Source organism: Tubulanus polymorphus, unplaced genomic scaffold (assembly GCF_964204645.1).
Source record: "Tubulanus polymorphus unplaced genomic scaffold, tnTubPoly1.2 scaffold_11, whole genome shotgun sequence".
Taxonomy (NCBI): Eukaryota; Metazoa; Nemertea; class Palaeonemertea; order Tubulaniformes; family Tubulanidae; genus Tubulanus; species Tubulanus polymorphus.
The window spans coordinates 89,161-110,711 of NW_027437448.1; the positions used below are offsets into that span (position 1 = coordinate 89,161).

General features: G+C 38.9%; 7 protein-coding genes across 8 annotated transcripts; 1 reads left to right on the forward strand and 6 right to left on the reverse strand.

Moving 5' to 3' along the window:
• Positions 1-251: 251 nt before the first annotated feature.
• On the reverse strand, positions 252-2,213 carry LOC141914554 (carnitine O-palmitoyltransferase 2, mitochondrial-like). The gene is made up of 5 exons (XM_074805776.1): positions 2,057-2,213; positions 1,762-1,817; positions 1,096-1,283; positions 750-993; positions 252-671 (listed from the first exon to the last, which is right to left on the reverse strand). The coding sequence occupies exons 1-4, from the start codon at positions 2,144-2,146 to the stop codon at positions 968-970; spliced, it is 360 nt and encodes a 119-aa protein (XP_074661877.1). The 5' UTR covers positions 2,147-2,213; the 3' UTR covers positions 252-671; positions 750-967.
• A 405-nt stretch (positions 2,214-2,618) lies between these two features.
• Positions 2,619-4,566, reverse strand: LOC141914550 (carnitine O-palmitoyltransferase 2, mitochondrial-like). Its single transcript, XM_074805773.1, has 5 exons — positions 4,427-4,566; positions 4,132-4,187; positions 3,466-3,653; positions 3,120-3,363; positions 2,619-3,040 (listed from the first exon to the last, which is right to left on the reverse strand). Exons 1-4 carry the CDS (start codon positions 4,514-4,516, stop codon positions 3,338-3,340), a joined length of 360 nt encoding a protein of 119 aa, XP_074661874.1. The 5' UTR covers positions 4,517-4,566; the 3' UTR covers positions 2,619-3,040; positions 3,120-3,337.
• A 412-nt stretch (positions 4,567-4,978) lies between these two features.
• LOC141914530 (carnitine O-palmitoyltransferase 2, mitochondrial-like) lies at positions 4,979-6,618 on the reverse strand. Of its 2 annotated transcripts, XR_012620847.1 has the most exons (5): positions 6,484-6,618; positions 6,205-6,260; positions 5,816-6,016; positions 5,477-5,721; positions 4,979-5,398 (listed from the first exon to the last, which is right to left on the reverse strand). XR_012620847.1 is itself a non-coding variant. In XM_074805752.1 (4 exons), the coding sequence occupies exons 1-4, from the start codon at positions 6,571-6,573 to the stop codon at positions 5,705-5,707; spliced, it is 351 nt and encodes a 116-aa protein (XP_074661853.1). In that variant the 5' UTR covers positions 6,574-6,618; the 3' UTR covers positions 5,585-5,704. The 2 variants fall into 2 exon arrangements, 1 of the variants encoding a protein (XP_074661853.1); XM_074805752.1 differs by lacking the exon at positions 4,979-5,398 and having other exon boundaries at positions 5,585-5,721; positions 5,829-6,016.
• A 422-nt stretch (positions 6,619-7,040) lies between these two features.
• LOC141914531 (carnitine O-palmitoyltransferase 2, mitochondrial-like) lies at positions 7,041-8,916 on the reverse strand. Its single transcript, XM_074805753.1, has 5 exons — positions 8,786-8,916; positions 8,497-8,552; positions 7,875-8,062; positions 7,529-7,772; positions 7,041-7,451 (listed from the first exon to the last, which is right to left on the reverse strand). The coding sequence occupies exons 1-4, from the start codon at positions 8,873-8,875 to the stop codon at positions 7,747-7,749; spliced, it is 360 nt and encodes a 119-aa protein (XP_074661854.1). The 5' UTR covers positions 8,876-8,916; the 3' UTR covers positions 7,041-7,451; positions 7,529-7,746.
• A 423-nt stretch (positions 8,917-9,339) lies between these two features.
• LOC141914529 (UDP-N-acetylglucosamine--dolichyl-phosphate N-acetylglucosaminephosphotransferase-like) lies at positions 9,340-13,339 on the reverse strand. The gene is made up of 8 exons (XM_074805751.1): positions 13,061-13,339; positions 12,854-12,977; positions 11,888-12,101; positions 10,939-11,085; positions 10,774-10,858; positions 10,189-10,377; positions 9,837-10,080; positions 9,340-9,758 (listed from the first exon to the last, which is right to left on the reverse strand). Exons 1-8 carry the CDS (start codon positions 13,216-13,218, stop codon positions 9,693-9,695), a joined length of 1,227 nt encoding a protein of 408 aa, XP_074661852.1. The 5' UTR covers positions 13,219-13,339; the 3' UTR covers positions 9,340-9,692.
• Positions 13,340-13,464: 125 nt separating this feature from the next.
• Positions 13,465-14,890, forward strand: LOC141914541 (solute carrier family 35 member E3-like). The gene is made up of 5 exons (XM_074805762.1): positions 13,465-13,871; positions 13,948-14,058; positions 14,128-14,286; positions 14,366-14,561; positions 14,640-14,890. Exons 1-5 carry the CDS (start codon positions 13,479-13,481, stop codon positions 14,741-14,743), a joined length of 963 nt encoding a protein of 320 aa, XP_074661863.1. The 5' UTR covers positions 13,465-13,478; the 3' UTR covers positions 14,744-14,890.
• Positions 14,891-15,223: 333 nt separating this feature from the next.
• On the reverse strand, positions 15,224-18,400 carry LOC141914539 (proteasome subunit beta type-5-like). The gene is made up of 7 exons (XM_074805761.1): positions 18,239-18,400; positions 17,997-18,141; positions 17,632-17,743; positions 16,556-16,655; positions 16,019-16,048; positions 15,725-15,929; positions 15,224-15,382 (listed from the first exon to the last, which is right to left on the reverse strand). The coding sequence occupies exons 1-7, from the start codon at positions 18,365-18,367 to the stop codon at positions 15,288-15,290; spliced, it is 816 nt and encodes a 271-aa protein (XP_074661862.1). The 5' UTR covers positions 18,368-18,400; the 3' UTR covers positions 15,224-15,287.
• Positions 18,401-21,551: the final 3,151 nt, after the last annotated feature.

A 21,551-nucleotide genomic window follows, 5' to 3' on the forward strand; every position in this document is an offset into this window, starting at 1 on the left:
CACAGTTTTCTGATATATGAGATTGATCTTAATCAATTTAATGTATGCGAAAAATGTATCCGTTATCATTCGATTTAGTGACGCTAATTTAGTGTTCTAGTCCTACGCATGGTGGCAGCACTTGACGGTACTATACCAATGTCCCCGACCCCGCGTGCCGTTTTCTGCCCGGGTCACCTATTGCCCGAAAACCTATCAACTATTAAAGAAAAAAGAAAACAAGCAAAGGAAAATATCTTGTATAGAAAGTTTATTAATAATTTATAGAAAAGCCTTTTATCCTCAGCACAGAAAGGATTACAAAAATACATTCCATCGATAACATTTTTTTCAACCGTTTTTGTGACAATAAAAGTTCATTCCAATAGGGGAAAAACTTTTTAAGTATTTCGTTCATTAACAATTAGAAATTTTTTGAATCAAAACTCGATCAGAATTTGTTCTAAACTCAATCAGTGATTAGTACAAACAACATTGGTGAAAATTGATGATTATCTGAGACAAATTAAATTTGATTAATTAATTTTTACTTTGTGGGCTCCACTTCACCCAGCTGCATCAGTCTTTCCTTCTTCCTCTTCTCCAGGTCTCTCTCTCTCTCTCTTTTATACGTCATAAAATAATCGTGATAATTGATATCTTATCATAAATGCAACAATGCTGCAAAATACCTAAAAAAAACAATAACAGTTTAAACATTAGTTTAATCTATTGATATTAGCATAAAATCATTAGAAATCAAAACTTACTTGAAAAGCAAGAAGAATCACTGTGAGTGATCTCTCATGAGTCGGACCAATAATTGATCAAATAAAATTAATCAGCGTAAAATTATTACATTCGACAAATTTTCCGTCGTCGCCGAGATTGTACTTAATATCGATAATACGCAACACAGCGAATAAACGCACTAAAACACGGCCGAATAAACCGAGGTCTTCAACGCGGAATTTTACTAAACTCATTCCTAATTTATTCGTTTTAGCATCAAATCTAAAATAAATAATAAAAACATTCTTTGAATAAATGGAACAGGAGAAAGGGGGAGGATCAATTATCAAATAAGTTGATTAAATACGGACGCACGCACGGTACCTTGAAGCGACTGCACAGTTTTATCAACAGAGAAATGTTGTTTATGTTGAGGGATTAAAGGTTGAACTGATTGAGAGTATCTGCTGCATGTATCGTGTAGTTTAGGTATCGGTAATCGAGGTAAACTCCTCTGGAAATGATCGGTAGGAATCGAACTACGATGTAATAATTCATCAGCATCAAATTCACTGTCGCAATAAATAGAAAAACATACATTTCAAACAGAGTAGTTTTAAATACATATCTCTTAACCCTTTCAGTGCCGACTAATTAATACTCTATAGTGCGGGAGAAAATTTGAAAATTTTGAAGAATTCCACCCTAGTGTGTTGAATAACGGGAATACCACTATAGTGCGTCTGCACCGCGGCGCGGTGTATCGTTAGTTACTAATATTTCACTATGTTTGACAGGTGCTGCCATTTTTCAAGAGAGATATAAATAAAATACTAATTACATCAATACACCGCAGTGTGGTGTACTAGCAAAATCTATCACTGATTTATACACCGCACTGCGGTGTAGACACACTGAAAGGGAAATGAGTGTTTAATTCCACTATATATAGGAATGTATAACATGATGTCATATCTTAAAACCTGTAAAGACGTGTGTCTCTGAAACGCAGTAGCGTCTGCACAGACAGTGTTTATTGTTTCTAATTACCGTTTTGAATCTTTTTTGTTACTGCTATGAAATTTTTTGAAGCATGTTGATAATTTCTGAAAGAGATAGATACAATTTAAAATCAACTGGTTGGGGAGTGGTGCGGGATGAAAGTAGAGCCAGATGAGGTATTGCCGGCGCTGGGACGAGTTTGTAGCACTTTGGTACCATTTAGTCACTAGTCTGAATACAGGACATTGTTACGTTCCTGACAACAACTTGTCTTGGAGACAGGTAACACTGTATGTATAGCTCCGCTAGGACTCGGGGGGGGGGGTCTCGGGGGTGGTCTTACCGGTATATTACACTGAATACTGCTGCTGCAGCTGCTGCTGCTGTTTATTATCGTCCTGTATCTTTTAGATAAACATCTGGACAGCAACATTTTGAATTTTTAGGGCAACCCGGAAGTAAACCGGAACACCGCCACAGCTGTCAGACTTTACTCATTGCTACCGAATAATTAGAGCAAGGTCAGCTCCACAGCCTTGATAAATGCTTATCGCAAAGACAAAAAGAGGCATAGAAAATATTTTTTATGTAACCGTATTTTGTAAATAAAAATATCTATGTAACAGTTCATGTAACAATTCAGTTTCTATACACAGTTTTCTGATATATAAGATTGATCTTACTCAATTTAATGTATCCGAAAAATGTATCTGTTATCATTCGATTTAGTGGCGCTAATTTAGTGTTCTAGTCCTACGCATGGTGGCAGCACTTGACGGTACTATACCAATGTCCCCGACCCCGCGGGCCGGGTGCCGTTTTCTGCCCGGGTCACCTATTGCCCGAAAACCTATCAACTATTAAAGTAAAAAGAAAACAAGCAAAGGAAAATATCTTGTATAGAAAGTTTATTAATAATTTATAGAAAAGCCTTTTATCCTCAGCACAGAAAGGATTACAAAAATACATTCCATCGATAACATTTTTTTCAACCGTTTTTGTGACAATAAAAGTTCATTCCAATAGGGGAAAAACTTTTTAAGTATTTCGTTCATTAACAATTAGAAATTTTTTGAATCAAAACTCGATCAGAATTTGTTCTAAACTCAATCAGTGATTAGTACAAACAACACTGGTGAAAATTGATGATTATCTGAGACAAATTAAATTTGATTAATTTATTTTTACTTTGTGGGCTCCACTTCGCCCAGCTGCATCAGTCTTTCCTTCTTCCTCTTCTCCAGGTCTCTCTCTCTCTCTTTTATACATCATAAAATAATCGTGATAATTGATATCTTATCATAAATGCAACAATGCTGCAAAATACCTTAAAAAAAACAATAACAGTTTAAACATTAGTTAAATCTATTGATATTAGCATAAAATCATTAGAAATCAAAACTTACTTGAAAAGCAAGGCGAATCACTGTCAGTGATCTCTCATGAGTCGGACCAATAATTGATCAAATAAAATTAATCAGCGTAAAATTATTACATTCGACAAATTTTCCGTCGTCACCGAGATTGTATTTAATATCGATAATACGCAACACAGCGAATAAACGCACTAAAACACGGCCGAATAAACCGAGGACTTCAACGCGGAATTTCACTAAACTCATTCCTAATTTATTCGTTTTAGCATCAAATCTAAAATAAATAATAAAAACATTCTTTGAATAAATGGAACAGGAGAAAGGGGGAGGATCAATTATCAAATAAGTTGATTAAATACGGACGCACGCACGGTACCTTGAAGCGACTGCACAGTTTTATCAACAGAGAAATGTTGTTTATGTTGAGGGATTAAAGGTTGAACTGATTGCGAGTATCTGCTGCATGTATCGTGTAGTTTAGGTATCGGTAATCGTGGTAAACTCCTCTGGAAATGATCGGTAGGAATCGAACTACGATGTAATAATTCATCAGCATCAAATTCACTGTCGCAATGAATAGAAAAACATACATTTCAAACAGAGTAGTTTTAAATACATATCTCTTAACCCTTTCAGTGCCGACCAATTAATACTCTATAGTGCGGGAGAAAATTTGAAAATTTTGAAGAATTCCACCCTAGTGTGTTGAATAACGGGAATACCACTATAGTGCGTCTGCACCGCGGCGCGGTGTATCGTTAGTTACTAATATTTCACTATGTTTGACAGGTGCTGCCATTTTTCAAGAGAGATATAAATAAAATACTAATTACATCAATAGACCGCAGTGTAGTGTACTAGCAAAATCTATCACTGATTTATACACCGCACTGCGGTGTAGACACACTGAAAGGGAAATGAGTGTTTAATTCCACTATATATAGGAATGTATAACATGATGTCATATCTTAAAACCTGTAAAGACGTGTGTCTCTGAAACGCAGTAGCGTCTGCACAGACAGTGTTTATTGTTTCTAATTACCGTTTTGAATCTTTTTTGTTACTGCTATGAAATTTTTTGAAGCATGTTGATAATTTCTGGAAGAGATAGATACAATTTAAAATCAACTGGTTGGGGAGTGGTGCGGGATGAAAGTAGAGCCAGATGAGGTATTGCCGGCGCTGGGACGAGTTTGTAGCACTTTGGTACCATTTAGTCACTAGTCTGAATACAGGACATTGTTACGTTCCTGACAACAACTTGTCTTGGAGACAGGTAACACTGTATGTATAGCTCCGCTAGGACTCGGGGGGGGGGGTCTCAGGGGTGGTCTTACCGGTATATTACACTGAATACTGCTGCTGCAGCTGCTGCTGCTGTTTATTATCGTCCTGTATCTTTTAGATAAACATCTGGACAGCAACATTTTGAATTTTTAGGGCAACCCGGAAGTAGACCGGAACACCGCCACAGCTGTCAGACTTTACTCATTGCTACCGAATAATTAGAGCAAGGTCAGCTCCACAGCCTTGATAAATGCTTATCGCAAAGACAAAAAGAGGCATAGAAAATATTTTTTATGTAACCGTATTTTGTAAATAGAAATATCTATGTAACAATTCAGTTTCTATACACAGTTTTCTGATATATAAGATTGATCTTACTCAATTTAATGTATCCGAAAAATGTATCTGTTATCATTCGATTTAGTGGCGCTAATTTAGTGTTCTAGTCCTAGGCATGGTGGCAGCACTTGACGGTACTATACCAATGTCCCCGACCCCGCGGGCCGGGTGCCGTTTTCTGCCCGGGTCACCTATTGCCCGAAAACCTATCAACTATTAAAGAAAAAAGAAAACAAGCAAAGGAAAATATCTTGTATAGAAAGTTTATTAATAATTTATAGAAAAGCCTTTTATCCTCAGCACAGAAAGGATTACAAAAATACATTCCATCGATAACATTTTTTTCAACCGTTTTTGTGACAATAAAAGTTCATTCCAATAGGGGAAAAACTTTTTAAGTATTTCGTTCATTAACAATTAGAAATTTTTTGAATCAAAACTGGATCAGAATTTGTTCTAAACTCAATCAGTGATTAGTACAAACAACACTGGTGAAAATTGATGATTATCTGAGACAAATTAAATTTGATTAATTAATTTTTACTTTGTGGGCTCCACTTCGCCCAGCTGCATCAGTCTTTCCTTCTTCCTCTTCTCCAGGTCTCTCTCTCTCTCTTTTATACATCATAAAATAATCGTGATAATTGATATCTGATCATAAATGCAACAATGCTGCAAAATACCTAAAAAAAACAATAACAGTTTAAACATTAGTTTAATCTATTGATATTAGCATAAAATCATTAGAAATCAAAACTTACTTGAAAAGCAAGGCGAATCACTGTCAGTGATCTCTCATTGAGTTGGACCAATAATTGATCAAATAAAATTAATCAGCGTAAAATTATTACATTCGACAAATTTTCCGTCGTCGCCGAGATTGTATTAAATATCGATAATACGCAACACAGCGAATAAACGCACTAAAACACGGCCGAATAAACCGAGGACTTCAACGCGGAATTTCACTAAACTCATTCCTAATTTATTCATTTTAGCATCAAATCTAAAATAAATAATAAAAACATTCTATGAATAAATGGAACGGAGAAAGGGGGAGGGGGAGGATCAATTATCAAATAAGTTGATTAAATACGGACGCACGCACGGTACCTTGAAGCGACTGCACAGTTTTATCAACAGAGAAATGTTGTTTATGTTGAGGGATTAAAGGTTGAACTGATTGCGAGTATCTGCTGCATGTATCGTGTAGTTTAGGTATCGGTAATCGAGGTAAACTCCTCTGGAAATGATCGGTAGGAATCGAACTACGATGTAATAATTCATCAGCATCAAATTCACTGTCGCAATAAATAGAAAAACATACATTTCAAACAGAGTTGTTTTAAACACATATCTTTTAATGAATGTTTAATTCCACTATATATAGGAATGTATAACATGATGTCATTATCTTAAAACCTGTAAAGACGTGTGTCTCTGAAACGCAGTAGCGTCTGCACAGACAGTGTTTATTGTTTCTAATTACCGTTTTGAATCTTTCTTGTTACTGCTATGAAATTTTTTGATGCATGTTGATAATTTCTGAAAGAGATAGATACAATTTAAAATCAACTGTTTGGGGAGTGGTGCGGGATGAAAGTAGAGCCAGAGGAGGTATTGCCGGCGCTGGGACGAGTTTGTAGCTTGGTACCATAATAGACTAGTCTGAATATAGGACATTGTTACGTTCCTGACAACAACTAGTCTTGGAGACAGGTAACACTGTATGTATAGCTCCGCTAGGACTCGGGGGGGGTGGTCTTACCGGTATATTACACTGAATACTGCTGCTGCAGCTGCTGCTGCTGTTTATTATCGTCCTGTATCTTTTAGATAAACATCTGGACAGCAACATTTTGAATTTTTAGAGCAACCCGGAAGTAAACCGGAACACCGCCACAGCTGTCAGATTTTACACATTGCTACCGAATAATTAGAGCAAGGTCAGCTCCACAGCCTTGATAAATGCTTATCGCAAAGACAAAAAGAGGCATAGAAAATATTTTTTATGTAACCGTATTTTGTAAATAAAAATATGTATGTAACAGTTCAGTTTCTATACACAGTTTTCTGATATATGAGATTGATCTTAATCAATTTAATGTATGCGAAAAATGTATCTGTTATCATTCGATTTAGTGACGCTAATTTAGTGTTCTAGTCCTACGCATGGTGGCAGCACTTGACGGTACTATACCAATGTCCCCGACCCCGCGTGCCGGGTGCCGTTTTCTGCCCGGGTCACCTATTGCCCGAAAACCTATCGACTATTAAAGAAAAAAGAAAACAAGCAAAGGAAAATATCTTGTATAGAAAGTTTATTAATAATTTATAGAAAAGCCTTTTATCCTCAGCACAGAAAGGATTACAAAAATACATTCCATCGATAACATTTTTTTCAACCGTTTTTGTGACAATAGTTCATTCCAATAGGGGAAAAACTTTTTAAGTATTTCGTTCATTAACAATTAGAATTTTTTTGAATCAAAACTGATCAGAATTTGTTCTAAACTCAATCAGTGATTGGTACAAACAACACTGGTGAAAATTGATGATTATCTGAGACAAATTAAATTTGATTAATTAATTTTTACTTTGTGGGCTCCACTTCGCCCAGCTGCATCAGTCTTTCCTTCTTCCTCTTCTCCAGGTCTCTCTCTCTCTCTTTTACACATCATAAAATAATCGTGATAATTGATATCTGATCATAAATGCAACAATGCTGCAAAATATCTAAAAAAACAATAACAGTTTAAACATTAGTTTAATCTATTGATATTAGCATAAAATCATTAGAAATCAAAACTTACTTGAAAAGCAAGAAGAATCACTGTCAGTGATCTCTCATGAGTCGGACCAATAATTGATCAAATAAAATTAATCAGCGTAAAATTATTACATTCGACAAATTTTCCGTCGTCGCCGAGATTGTATTTAATATCGATAATACGCAACACAGCGAATAAACGCACTAAAACACGGCCGAATAAACCGAGGACTTCAACGCGGAATTTCACTAAACTCATTCCTAATTTATTCGTTTTAGCATCAAATCTAAAATAAATAATAAAAACATTCTATGAATAAATGGAACAGGAGAAAGGGGGAAGACCAATTATCGAATAAGTTGATTAAATACGGACGCACGCACGGTACCTTGAAGCGACTGAACAGTTTTATCAACAGAGAAATGTTGTTTATGTTGAGAGATTAAAGGTTGAACTGCTTGCGAGTATCTGCTGCATGTATCATGTAGTTTAGGTATCGGTAATCGAGGTAAACTCCTCTGGAAATGATCGGTAGGAATCGAACTACGATGTAATAATTCATCAGCATCAAATTCACTGTCGCAATAAATAGAAAAACATACATTTCAAACAGAGTTGTTTTAAATACATATCTCTTAACCCTTTCAGTGCCGACTAATTAATACTCTATAGTGCGGGAGAAAATTTGAAAATTTTGAAGAATTCCACCCTAGTGTGTTGAATAACGGGAATACCCCTATAGTGCATCTACACCGCGGTGCGGTGTATCATTAGTTACTAATATTTCACTATGTTTGACAGGTGCTGCCATTTTTCAAGAGAGATATAAATTAAATACTAATTACATCAATAGACCGCAGTGCGGTGTACTAGCAAAATCTATCACTGATTTATACACCGCACTGCGGTGCAGACTGTATAACATGATGTCATATCTTAAAACCTGTAAAGACGTGTGTCTCTGAAACGCAGTAGCGTCTGCACAGACAGTGTTTATTGTTTCTAATTACCGTTTTGAATCTTTCTTGTTACTGCTATGAAATTTTTTGATGCATGTTGATAATTTCTGAAAGAGATAGATAAAATTTAAAATCAACTGGTTGGGGATCGGTGCGGGATGAAAGTAGAGCCCGATGAGGTATTGCCGGCGCTGGGACGAGTTTGTAGCACTTTGGTACCATTTGATTTAGTCACTAGTCTGAATACAGGACATTGTTACGTTCCTGACAACAACTAGCCTTGGAGACAGGTAACACTGTATGTATAGCTCCGCTAGGACTCGGGGGGGGGTGGTCTTACCGGTATATTACACTGAATACTGCTGCTGCAGCTGCTGCTGCTGTTTATTATCGTCCTGTATCTTTTAGTTAAACATCTGGACAGCAACATTTTGAATTTTTAGAGCAACCCGGAAGTAAACCGGAACACCGCCACAGCTGTCAGATTTTACTCATTGCTACCGAATAATTAGAGCAAGGTCAGCTCCACAGCCTTGATAAATGCTTATCGCAAAGACAAAAAGAGGCATAGAATTTATTTTTTATGTAACCGTATTTTGTAAATAAAAATATCTATGTAACAGTTCAGTTTCTATACACAGTTTTCTGATATATGAGATTGATCTCAATCAATTTAATGTATGCGAAAAATGTATCTGTTATCATTCGATTTAGTGACGCTAATTTAGTGTTCTAGTCCTACGCATGGTGGCAGCACTTGACGGTACTATACCAATGTCCCCGACCCCGCGTGCCGGGTGCCGTTTTCTGCCCGGGTCACCTATTGCCCGAAAACCTATCAACTATTAAAGAAAAAAGAAAACAAGCAAAGGAAAATATCTTGTATAGAAAGTTTATTAATAATTTATAGAAAAGCCTTTTATCCTCAGCACAGAAAGGATTACAAAAATACATTCCATCGATAACATTTTTTTCAACCGTTTTTGTGACAATAAAAGTTCATTCCAATAGGGGAAAAACTTTTTAAGTATTTCGTTCATTAACAATTAGAAATTTTTTGAATCAAAACTCGATCAGAATTTGTTCTAAACTCAATCAGTGATTAGTACAAACAACACTGGTGAAAATTGATGATTATCTGAGACAAATTAAATTTGATTAATTAATTTTTACTTTGTGGGCTCCACTTCGCCCAGCTGCATCAGTCTTTCCTTCTTATCTTCTCCAGGTCTCTCTCTCTCTCTCTTTTATACGTCATAAAATAATCGTGATAATTGATATCTTATCATAAATGCAACAATGCTGCAAAATACCTAAAAAAAACAATAACAGTTTAAACATTAGTTTAATCTATTGATATTAGCATAAAATCATTAGAAATCAAAACTTACTTGAAAAGCAAGAAGAATCACTGTGAGTGATCTCTCATGAGTCGGACCAATAATTGATAAAATAAAATTAATCAGCGTAAAATTATTACATTCGACAAATTTTCCGTCGTCGCCGAGATTGTACTTAATATCGATAATACGCAACACAGCGAATAAACGCACTAAAACACGGCCGAATAAACCGAGGTCTTCAACGCGGAATTTTACTAAACTCATTCCTAATTTATTCGTTTTAGCATCAAATCTAAAATAAATAATAAAAACATTCTATGAATAAATGGAACAGGAGTGAGGGAGAGGGGGAGGGGAGGAGGATGGGGAGGAGGGGCGAACTGAGAGATGAAAATCTTACTTTGGTAAACGATGTCTCGGACACGGCACGAAGTGAAACAGCTGAGGAACCGAATAAATAAAATTCAAAACTTGCGGAATAAAAAACAGTAACATTGTTTTACTGAAGTGACTGAGAATCGCGACGACTGCGAACGTCATTCCGGAAAAATAACAGAATGTGTCTCCGACAAATACAGCAGACGGATACCTGGAAATATATACAATCAATCAAATCAATCAATCAATCAGACAGTCAGCTAACCAATCAACTAACCAGTCAGCCAGCAAGTCAGCCAGCTTACCACAGCCAGCCAATCAATCGACAAACCAGTCAGCTAACTAACCAACCGACTAATCAGACAGCCAACCAATCAGCCAAGTAACCAGTCAGCTAACTAACCAGTCAGCTAACTAACCAACCGACTTATCAGTCAGCCAAATAGTCAGCATACAAACAAACCAACTGATCAGCCAGCCAACCAGTCAACTAACCAACCAACTAATCAGCCAGCCAACCAGTCGGCTAACCAACTAATCAGCCTGCCAACCAGTCAGTCAGTTAATCAATTATTCACTGATAAATTACTGCCATATTTTTACTTACCAGTTGTAATACATTAATGCTAATGTAACGGCCAGATAAGGCATCATGAATATCAGTGAAAATACGTGATCATTATTAAAATCACCTGAAATATAGAATTTATTCATTTTAGCATTAATTAGCATGAATTATAAACGGTTATAATCGAATGTTGATGATTCATACCTCGTAATTCGATCAGATTGAATATAATAACTGATATAGAAATGATGACACTTTGACCGCATTCTAATCCATTTATACCGGCTAATATATTAATAGCATTAGTACAGAATACAGCCAGCATTCCCATATACACATAATACAATAAACCTACAAATATAATACATATATCAATCAGCTGACACACGTAATACTCATTGTATCAATCAGCTGACACACGTAATACTCATTGTATCAATCAGCTGACCCCAGTAATACTCATTGTATCAATCAGCTGACACGCGTAATACTCATTGTATCAATCAGCTGACCCCAGTAATACTCATTGTATCAATCAGCTGACCCCAGTAATACTCATTGTATCAATCAGCTGACCCCAGTAATACTCATTGTATCAATCAGCTGACACACGTAATACTCATTGTATCAATCAGCTGACCCCAGTAATACTCATTGTATCAATCAGCTGACCCCAGTAATACTCATTGTATCAATCAGCTGACCCAGTAATACTCATTGTATCAATCAGCTGACCCCAGTAATACTCATTGTATCAATCAGCTGACCCCAGTAATACTCATTGTATCAATCAGCTGACCCCAGTAATACTCATTGTATCAATCAGCTGACACACGTAATACTCATTGTATCAATCAGCTGACCCCAGTAATACTCATTGTATCAATCAGCTGACCCCAGTAATACTCATTGTATCAATCAGCTGACCCCAGTAATACTCATTGTATCAATCAGCTGACCCCAGTAATACTCATTGTATCAATCAGCTGACACACGTAATACTCATTGTATCAATCAGCTGACACATGTAATACTCATTGTATCAATCAGCTGACACACGTAATACTCATTGTATCAATCAGCTGACACACGTAATACTCATTGTATCAATCAGCTGACACATGTAATACTCATTGTATCCACGGATACTTACTGAGATTTAAATCGTATCCTAGCAACGCGCGTAGCGGTTTAGGTACAATAATTGTAGTGGATCCAAAATTCACGAAATAAACCATTAACAACGGAAGAGACGCCATCGTAGGCAGCAGCAACTTGTGGCGCCATCTTAAATCTAAAACATCGTCTGCGAACCCGAGGAATATCATACAACAGATCGACAGCAGAGCAGAAATAAACTCGACCAACTGAAATATATACATACAATTAACAACAGGAGCGGGTACTCGATTCAGGTGTTAGGAGTGGGTACTCGATTCAGGTGTTAGGAGTGGGTACTCGATTCAGGTGTTAGGAGCGGGTACTCGATTCAGGTGTTAGGAGCGGGTACTCGATTCAGGTGTTAGGAGTGGGTACTCGATTCAGGTGTTAGGAGTGGGTACTCGATTCAGGTGTTAGGAGCGGGTACTCGATTCAGGTGTTAGCAGCGGGTACTCGATTCAGGTGTTAGGAGCGGGTACTCGATTCAGGTGTTAGGAGCAGGTACTCGATTCAGGTGTTAGGAGCAGGTACTCGATTCAGGTGTTAGGAGCAGGTACTCGATTCAGGTGTTAGGAGCAGGTACTCGATTCAGGTGTTAGGAGCAGGTACTCGATTCAGGTGTTAGGAGCAGGTACTCGATTCAGGTGTTAGCAGCAGGTACTCGATTCAGGTGTTAGCAGCAGGTACTCAATTCAGGTGTTAGCAGCAGGTACTCGATTCAGGTGTTAGGAGCAGGTACTCGATTCAGGTGTTAGGAGCGGGTACTCGATTCAGGTGTTAGGAGTGGGTACTCGATTCAGGTGTTAGGAGCCGGTACTCGATTCAGGTGTTAGGGGCAGGTACTCGATTCAGGTGTTAGGAGCAGGTACTCAATTCAGGTGTTAGCAGCAGGTACTCGATTCAGGTGATAGGAGCAGGTACTCGATTAACCCCTGGCAAGTGAGGATGAAGTACTTACACGTTCATGTGGAAATGCCTGTAATATTTTCCCTTCCGCGATATGTTGATAAAATACGACTGGTATAAACAGGAATAGAACTAATAGATAAATAGCTCCGCACAAGACGCCTTGAGCCTCAGGTCTGTCAAATATAAACCACAAATATCAGAAATTACAATTCATATGTTAATGAAAGAAACAGGACAATAAAGGGAAGCAACTTACACTTTGACTTTTGTCGTTTTGCTCAAATCAATGCCGAATAAATTGGCTTTAATGAACATCTGTTTGAATCTAGGAATTAATCTGAATGTCACAATGAACGCGATTATTGATAAAAAAGCGTTTGATAACAATAAATAACTCTGATTTGCGGCATACATCGTTACAGTATAGACAACTCGTCACAGTTAGATCTAAATTGTTTATTTTGCCACAAGTTGAAAAAAAAGGAGAACCCGGAAGAAAATCCGAACCCGGAAGTAATTTTTATTACATCTCATACGAAACAAACTAATTATTCTCGAGTGTATAAGCTTATAGCCGTGGTAGTAGTTGGGTAACTCAACTGACACAAATCTCGAGTCGACGCAGTTCGTTTCTAGTATTGCGCCGCGGGTAAACGGTATCGTAAGTAGGTAAAATGGCGTTGACTAACCCGTCGCGATATGTTGTTAGTTTATGTTTATTTGTGAATATTCTATCGTCGATTGTGATAGTTTTATTGAATAAATGGATTTATACTCATTATGGATTCCCAAATATGACCCTAACTTGCTTCCATTTCATCGTCACAACTATCGGATTGTTAATATGTAAACATATGAATATATTTCAACACAAATCTTTACCGATCCTGAAAATGATTCCGCTTTCTTTATCGTTTTGTGGATTTGTTGTATTGACAAATCTATCATTACAAACTAATACAGTTGGAACTTATCAGTTAGCTAAAACAATGACTACACCGTGTATAATACTTATCCAGACTTACTTTTATGGCAAGTCATTTTCATGGAAAGTGAAGCTGACTTTGGTAAGTTCATTTTTTCCCAAATTGTAAGAACTCACTGATGATAAAAATGTTGAGTTGGTTTTGGTTTGTGTTTCAGATGCCGATTATTGTCGGAGTATTTCTGAATTCATTTTATGATGTCAGATTTAGTGTAACTGGATCAATGTTTGCTGCTAGTGGTGTATTGGTTACCTCCGTCTATCAAGTGGTCCGTATTCCTGGCATTATGTGTTGTTAGATTCTGCGATGAATCTGTGATGATTGCTCTGTTTTTCAGTGGGTCGGTTCTAAACAGCATGAATTTCAAGTGAATTGTATGCAGCTATTGATGTATCAAGCACCCCTTTCAGCGACGTTTCTGATGTGTATAATTCCATTCTTTGAAAGTTTAGTTGGTAAAGGTGGAATATTGGGTCCATGGTCCATACAGGCAATGGTTTGTAACCCCCCTACCCTCCCTTTCAATCACTATTTCCTTGATATTTATTCAAACAATGATTTATCTATTTTTCTAGTTGATGGTTTTAGCTTCAGGAATTGTTGCCTTCCTGGTGAATTTATCGATATTTTGGATAATAGGAAACACATCTCCCGTCACTTACAATATGGCCGGTCATGTGAAGTTCTGTACAGCTCTGTTAGGTGGATATATGATATTTTCTGATCCACTTTCATTCAGACAATTTATCGGAATTCTACTCACTTTAACCGGTAAGCTTTTCTAAACTCACAATCTGCAGCTCGTTTATTGTTAATATCAGAAGTTTAATGAAGTTATTATTGTTTCAGGTGTTGTTGCTTACACTCATATTAAAATGCAAGGCCAAGCGGAAACATTTCAAAGATCAACAGGAGAAACAGATAAAAAACATCGAATTTCCAGAAATGTTTAATTTCATCAAAATATACCATATTTCAAAAACAGTTTTTCTAAGGACAATCTAAGGTGGGCTGGTCCTCGAGTGATGGGTTTAGTTTATTCAATGTTTATGTTCAGTATTTTTTTTCTGGAATCTTCTGAATTCATTCATTTAACAAATAAAATAATGTAAATACATGTACTTAAAATCTCTACAAACTTCACTACTTTGAGGATGTGAAATCATTGATACCTTTAAATTCCGCTAGATGGCGCATGAGTCGCCAGTAAGATGCAGCGTTACGCTCGAACATGACTTGTTGGTCATTCGTTCAGCTAAATGGTACCGGTATATGAATCGCGACACCCCTCGTCATTGAGGAATCCATTCCCAATATCAGACATTGGGACCGTAAAAACTTGACTTGACATAAGACTGTGAAACTGACCCCTGTAGTGATATGTATGATACGATATAGCAGAAACATTTAGTACAAATACATATAACTTATTTATTTTGAAGGAATTGATTTCAAAAACACATTCATCATTTTTATTTCATCTTCATTTTATCCTCTTCATTTCTTCTCTTTCTCTGCGAGATATTTATAATGTAGTTTCATCGTATCTGTTTGAGAAACTTTAATCCAACCATCTTCCTTCATGTGATACACTACAAAACATACAACATCCTACATTGTGGTGGGCAGTATGAGAGGAGAGGGCAGTATGAGAGGAGAGGGGGGTGGAGAGGGGGGGTATGTTAAATCGCACACTTTTACCCTAACCATCTCCTCCTCATGGATGTTTTTATATATGCACCTCGTTCCCCCTTTAAGACATGGGGCCACACCATTCGATCAACCTCCCTTTTATTCAATCAAATCTTTTACCCTAACCGACTATCTCATGGATGGTTTTGTATGTAATCTCCCTTATTGATGGTGCATATAGCATATCCCCTCATTCCCCTCACGTATGGAGGGAGGAAGGGAGGGGTGGATTGAATACTCACAGTTAACGACACCTCCGCTGTACGCGTCTCTATGAGTGGCGTGATAAATAGACCTCACTCCCAGTTCATACGCTTCCTCTACAGATAAATCATATCTATATCCGTCGTCTAAAACCCCGTAAGCGTACGGAGATCCCGATCCAACGGAGAACAGATTACCGGATAATCTCTGACCGTCGCTGTCAACATAGAATAATCCGGGCCCCTACAATTATACAATACCAGAAACTAGTTAATAACACCCCCTAGTGGCCAGTCGGTAAAATACTGGAATAATGAATTACTTATACTTACTCTCTTGTCCCAACCAACGATCATAGTTCCCTAGAATAACAAAATAAAACAATTCAACATAAACAAAGAGAAATACAGAGAGAGGGAGGAAGGGGAGAGAGAGGGGAGAGTAAGAGGAGAAAGGGAGGAGAGGGGAGAGGGAGGAAGGGGAGAGTAAGAGGAAAAAGGGAGGAGAGGGGAGAGGGAGGAAGGGGAGAGTAAGAGGAGAGGAAGGAGAGAGTAAGAGGAGAGGAGAGAGGGGAGGAGAGAGGGGAGAGAGGAGAGAGGGGAGGAGAGAGGGAGGAGAGAGGGGAGAGTAAAAGAGGAGGGGAGAGGGGAGGAGAGAGTAAGTGGAGAAAGGGAGGAGAGGGAAGAGGGGAGAGGGAGAGAGAGGGAGGGAGGAGAGGGGAGTGAGCAAAAGAGGGAGAGGGGAAAGGGAGGAGAGAGTAAGAGGAGAAAGGGAGGGGAGGGGAGAGGGAGGAGAGAGTAAGAGGAGAGTAAGAGAGAGAGAAGAGAAAGGGAGGAGAGGGAGGAGAGAGGGAGGAGAGCGATGCTTACCATAGATAAACCCATACCGCGATAGTCATACACAATATTTCCCAATAGTTTTGAAGCCGCAGCAACAGAAATTCTTTCTTTATTCCTCAATTCATAAATCCTAAAATGAAATGTTTATAACATGTTTGATAAACTGCACCAGAGGAGGAGTTGTGACCGGGTGTGGACCAACTGACCGGACTAGATGTAGTGTATACTGACCGGACTAGATGTAGTGTATACTGACCGGACTAGATGTAGTGTATACTGACCGGACTAGATGTAGTGTATACTGTCCGGACTAGATGTAGTGTATACTGACCGGACTAGATGTAGTGTATACTGACCGGACTAGATGTAGTGTATACTGACCGGACTAGATGTAGTGTATACTGACCGGACTAGATGTAGTGTATACTGACCGGACTAGATGTAGTGTATACTGACCGGACTAGATGTAGTGTATACTGACCGGACTAGATGTAGTGTATACTGACCGGACTAGATGTAGTGTATACTGACCGGACTAGATGTAGTGTATACTGACCGGACTAGATGTAGTGTATACTGACCGGACTAGATGTAGTGTATACTGACCGGACTAGATGTAGTGTATACTGACCGGACTAGATGTAGTGTATACTGACCGGACTAGATGTAGTGTATACTTACCGGACTAGATGTAGTGTATACTGACCGGACTAGATGTAGTGTATACTGACCGGACTAGATGTAGTGTATACTGACCGGACTGGATGTAGTGTATACTGACCGGACTAGATGTAGGGTATACTGACCGGACTAGATGTAGTGTATACTGGCGGGACTAGATGTAGTGTATACTGGCCGGACTAGATGTAGTGTATACTGACCGGACTAGATGTAGTGTATACTGACCGGACTAGATGTAGTGTATACTGACCGGACTAGATGTAGTGTATACTGACCGGACTAGATGTAGTGTATACTGACCGGACTAGATGTAGTGTATACTGACCGGACTAGATGTAGTGTATACTGACCGGACTAGATGTAGGGTATACTGACCGGACTAGATGTAGTGTATACTGACCGGACTAGATGTAGTGTATACTGACCTGGCTTCTCTTGCTAGAACTCTCTCCCAGAACATACAATCAGCAGCGCCACCTGCCATCGTACCCAACAGAAACGGGTTGATTTCAATCACTTTCTTCACAGTCTGTGACGCTATCAACACAAACAAACAAACAATAGATTGAGAGATCTCCTGATTTTACTGTTTGATAATCCTTCAATACAGCGTAATACACAGTTTCACTGGTCGCGTATTGAGACGATATTGAGGTATGTATTCAAAGGATTAAGCGAAACATCCCCAAAAAATTGATCCCAGATAAAAATAAATAATTTCAGCTCTCTCTGGACAGGACGCAGAGTGCCAGTGGTTCAGGGAGGGAGGGGGAGGGTATCAGTTGCTTACCGATGAGAGGTCCTGCTGAAGCTCTCGAATCCACTGCAACTATCACACCTTCTTTAAATTTAAATGCTAAAGTTGTCGTTCCATGATCGAAATGTATTTTCATCGGACTTTCATCATCAGTCAACTCGTTCAAACTTCTCCGACCCTGACACAGCGAACAAGCAATAAAATAAATTGACAATTGATTGAATATTGAATATTTTGTAACTGTCTGATTCTGTGATGATAAGAATGAAACTCACGTCATAATTCGGAGGTACCACAAATCTATCCTGTTCCCCAAAAGTGACATCGCTATTTCGAGCATTTAAAGGGTAAACTTGCGTTTGAAACTGTTTTTTATCGAAACGACAAATCTCAGCGAGCGCCATGATGACTTTGGGTATTTATGCCGTCAGGTGCTGCCATCTAGCGCTTTTACAAATATATTCCTCTAGACTGGTTACCGGTCTCGTTTGAATGGGACAGTCAGCCAGTCTAATACTCCTGCCGTACGACTGATGAAATCCGATGACATTTAGGGTCAGGGTTAGTTAGAATTTTATCTGGCTGGTAAGGCAAAATCACTTCAAACCCGACAGTCGGTTTCCGGTTGGCTCCGGTTAATTCCGGTCGGTTTCAGTTGGTTATTAGTAGAAGCCGTCAAGTCAAATCCAATTAAATGTTATTGAAAGTTACTTCCGGGTTGGTTGATAGAAATGAATGAGATTTTTCTATCAATATTTTCACTCGTCGCTTCCCTTCTTGTTGTCATATTATTCATATTTTTAGGTATGTTTCAGTTTTATTTATGTTTATTTCCGACGCTCACTTGAAGTATTTTGTTATTCGCATTTTTTAATGTAAAAGTGAGCCTCCTCCGGAGCCGACTAGACCCCAGGCCCGGCCCCCAAGCTAGAAGCAAGGTCCATGGGGTAACTTTGCTTTTACCTTATCGTCGGTGGTGCTTTTATCTTATCGAGAATATCCAGTGGGCTTGTTGAATGATAACCCTACTCTGCTGGTGGGTTCCCCTCCCGGGTAGATGTAACCGGATTTACTGACTGGATTCTCTCAATCCATGAGACCATATGTTATCAATATGTTACCAAGGCATGGATACCAGTGAATCCACGTTTGCACCTGCGAATCACCATAGAATCTCCAGACAGTCTCCAGAGATCTAGGTTGTTTTATCCAGTATGAAATTAATTAAATTGTCATGTAGTTTTTATGATAGTGGTTATAGAAAATAAGTTTAAACTGTAGCCGTTGGATGTAGCTACTATTTAGTTCACTGATCCAGTTCCAGATCGGCTGTCAATCATTGTTGAATCTGAATATGTGTACATGTTTATTTGCTCTATTAATCTACTTTTAATTGTTTCTAGGATGGTACATTGTATATATTGTTTATTGTTTCTAGGATGGTACATTGTATATATTGTTTATTGTTTCTAGGATGGTACATTGTTTGGAAGCTGTTTCTATCGAGGTTTAAATTCATACAAGAATTACTAGGATCTGATGGCTGTAAAAGTGAAGAATCAACAATGAGTCAGCAGCAGGATCAATCCAAATCAAAAACAACTAGACGACGCAATTTAAGAATTGATTGATCATCCATAAAACCAAAAACATGTGAAATTGAAAAAACTCTGTGTAATACACGATTTCTCCGGTAGATGGCGCAGGTGTAATGAGAGAGACTTCTGTAGCTCTGGCAAGCGACGATCTAATATCTAGTGTAATTTATAAACATGTACCGTCAATTTTTGTCAAACAATTGAAATAAATGTAAATGTTTTTGTAGAAAAAAGTTTTATGATTTTGTTCCTGTAGAGGCCGAGGAGTAGTGAGGATGTCCTAGGTTCAAATCCAGAATCAGACAAGTGGTAATATTCGGTAAACTGTACATGGTTCCATTTTTTTTATTTCGGGCGGTTGTACTCAGATTATTTCGCCATCTATTGGAATTTTGCTCAACTATCATATCCTGGCTTTTGAAACCTAGCAAAATTTGTGACGAAGGATTTTTCGCATGCGCCATCTATCGGAAATTTATCGCCTTTAGGGCGTTGACTAGAAGAGAATGTGCGGGGAACACTGATTCTGAGTGATCCCGATGAAACAGTTCTATTTGGTTATTTGGTTCCTTCCCCTAGAACTGTCATTCCCTCCCGCGCAGCCCGTCGCAATGTGAATTCCAACCACACTGATTGCATTGCTGCAATCTGGGATCTCGCGGGAGCTCGCGGTATCTCACACCTCGAGCGCTGCAGCAGTTCATTGAAATATGTTGAATTCCTTAAATTTAATTACTATACGAACATGGCGCTATAAGCGATCAGCGATATCCCCAAGCTGAACCCTGGTGGAGTCGTATGCCAAGCTGGACCCTGAGAGTCGTGTGCCAAGCTCTAGAGTCTGAGAGTCGTGTGCCAAGCTCTGGAGTCTGAGAGTCGTGTGCCAAGCTCTGGAGTCTGAGAGTCGTGTGCCAAGCTCTGGAGTCTGAGAGTCGTGTGCCAAGCTCTGGAGTCTGAGAGTCGTGTGCCAAGCTCTGGAGTCTGAGAGTCGTGTGCCAAGCTCTGGAGTCTGAGAGTCGTGTGCCAAGCTCTGGAGTCTGAGAGTCGTGTGCCAAGCTCTGGAGTCTGAGAGTCGTGTGCCAAGCTGGAGTGTGAGAGTCGTGTGCCAAGCTCTGGAGTCTGAGAGTCGTGTGCCAAGCTCTGGACCCTGAGAGTCGTGTGCCAAGCTGATAATTTTCCTCTATTCGTTTATTTCATCGTTAGTAATAAAATTATACATCTATCTGTTGGATTGTCGTCACGTGATTGCGGAGGAGGCGCAACAATGTGTTGGACGCGTTACTGTTGGTAACGCGGCTGTAGCTCGCGCGGTATTTAGCAGACGGATCTCTCAGTGTCTCGTCTCTCTCTCCTCGGGGTTTGTGGAGGAGGATTCTACTGCATACTCGATTGTTTTCGGTAAGATATTACATGATTTTTCCGGTGTACACATGAAGGCCGTGAGGACTGCAGACTGAAACTGTTGAATGTATTGTTTAACAATGAATATTTCATTCCGGGTTTTTTAACAAATCGACTTCTCATCATTATAATATCCGGGTAGTTTCCGGCCGATATCAGTTGCTGGCACGAAGCCAAATGCAGTAAAGAAGTTGATCCCTTCCCGCAGCGGGAATAAATCGAGTCATCACTTGCCAGGGTTTACTCCGATATTATTCATCAAACAACCAGTGAAGCCGTGTGTAACCAGTCTAATATGGGACGTAAACAAGTCTAATGTAAAACCCCCGATCCGGGTCTAGAGTCACGTGTCACAAGGATTGGATGCTTTCTATTTCAGTCGTCCCATCATGCACCGCTGTTCAAAACGATGATTATCACGTGTTATATTTAAATTTAGTTAATTCAGAGAGGCCCCGCCCCTTCTCCCCCTCCCACTCCCCCCACTCCCCAGAACTTACAGATCTTTTCACAATCATCTGTTTTACAGCTATTGAGGTACCCGTATGGAAGACGCCGGGAACCGGGATGCTGTTTGTGGTTCCTGCCG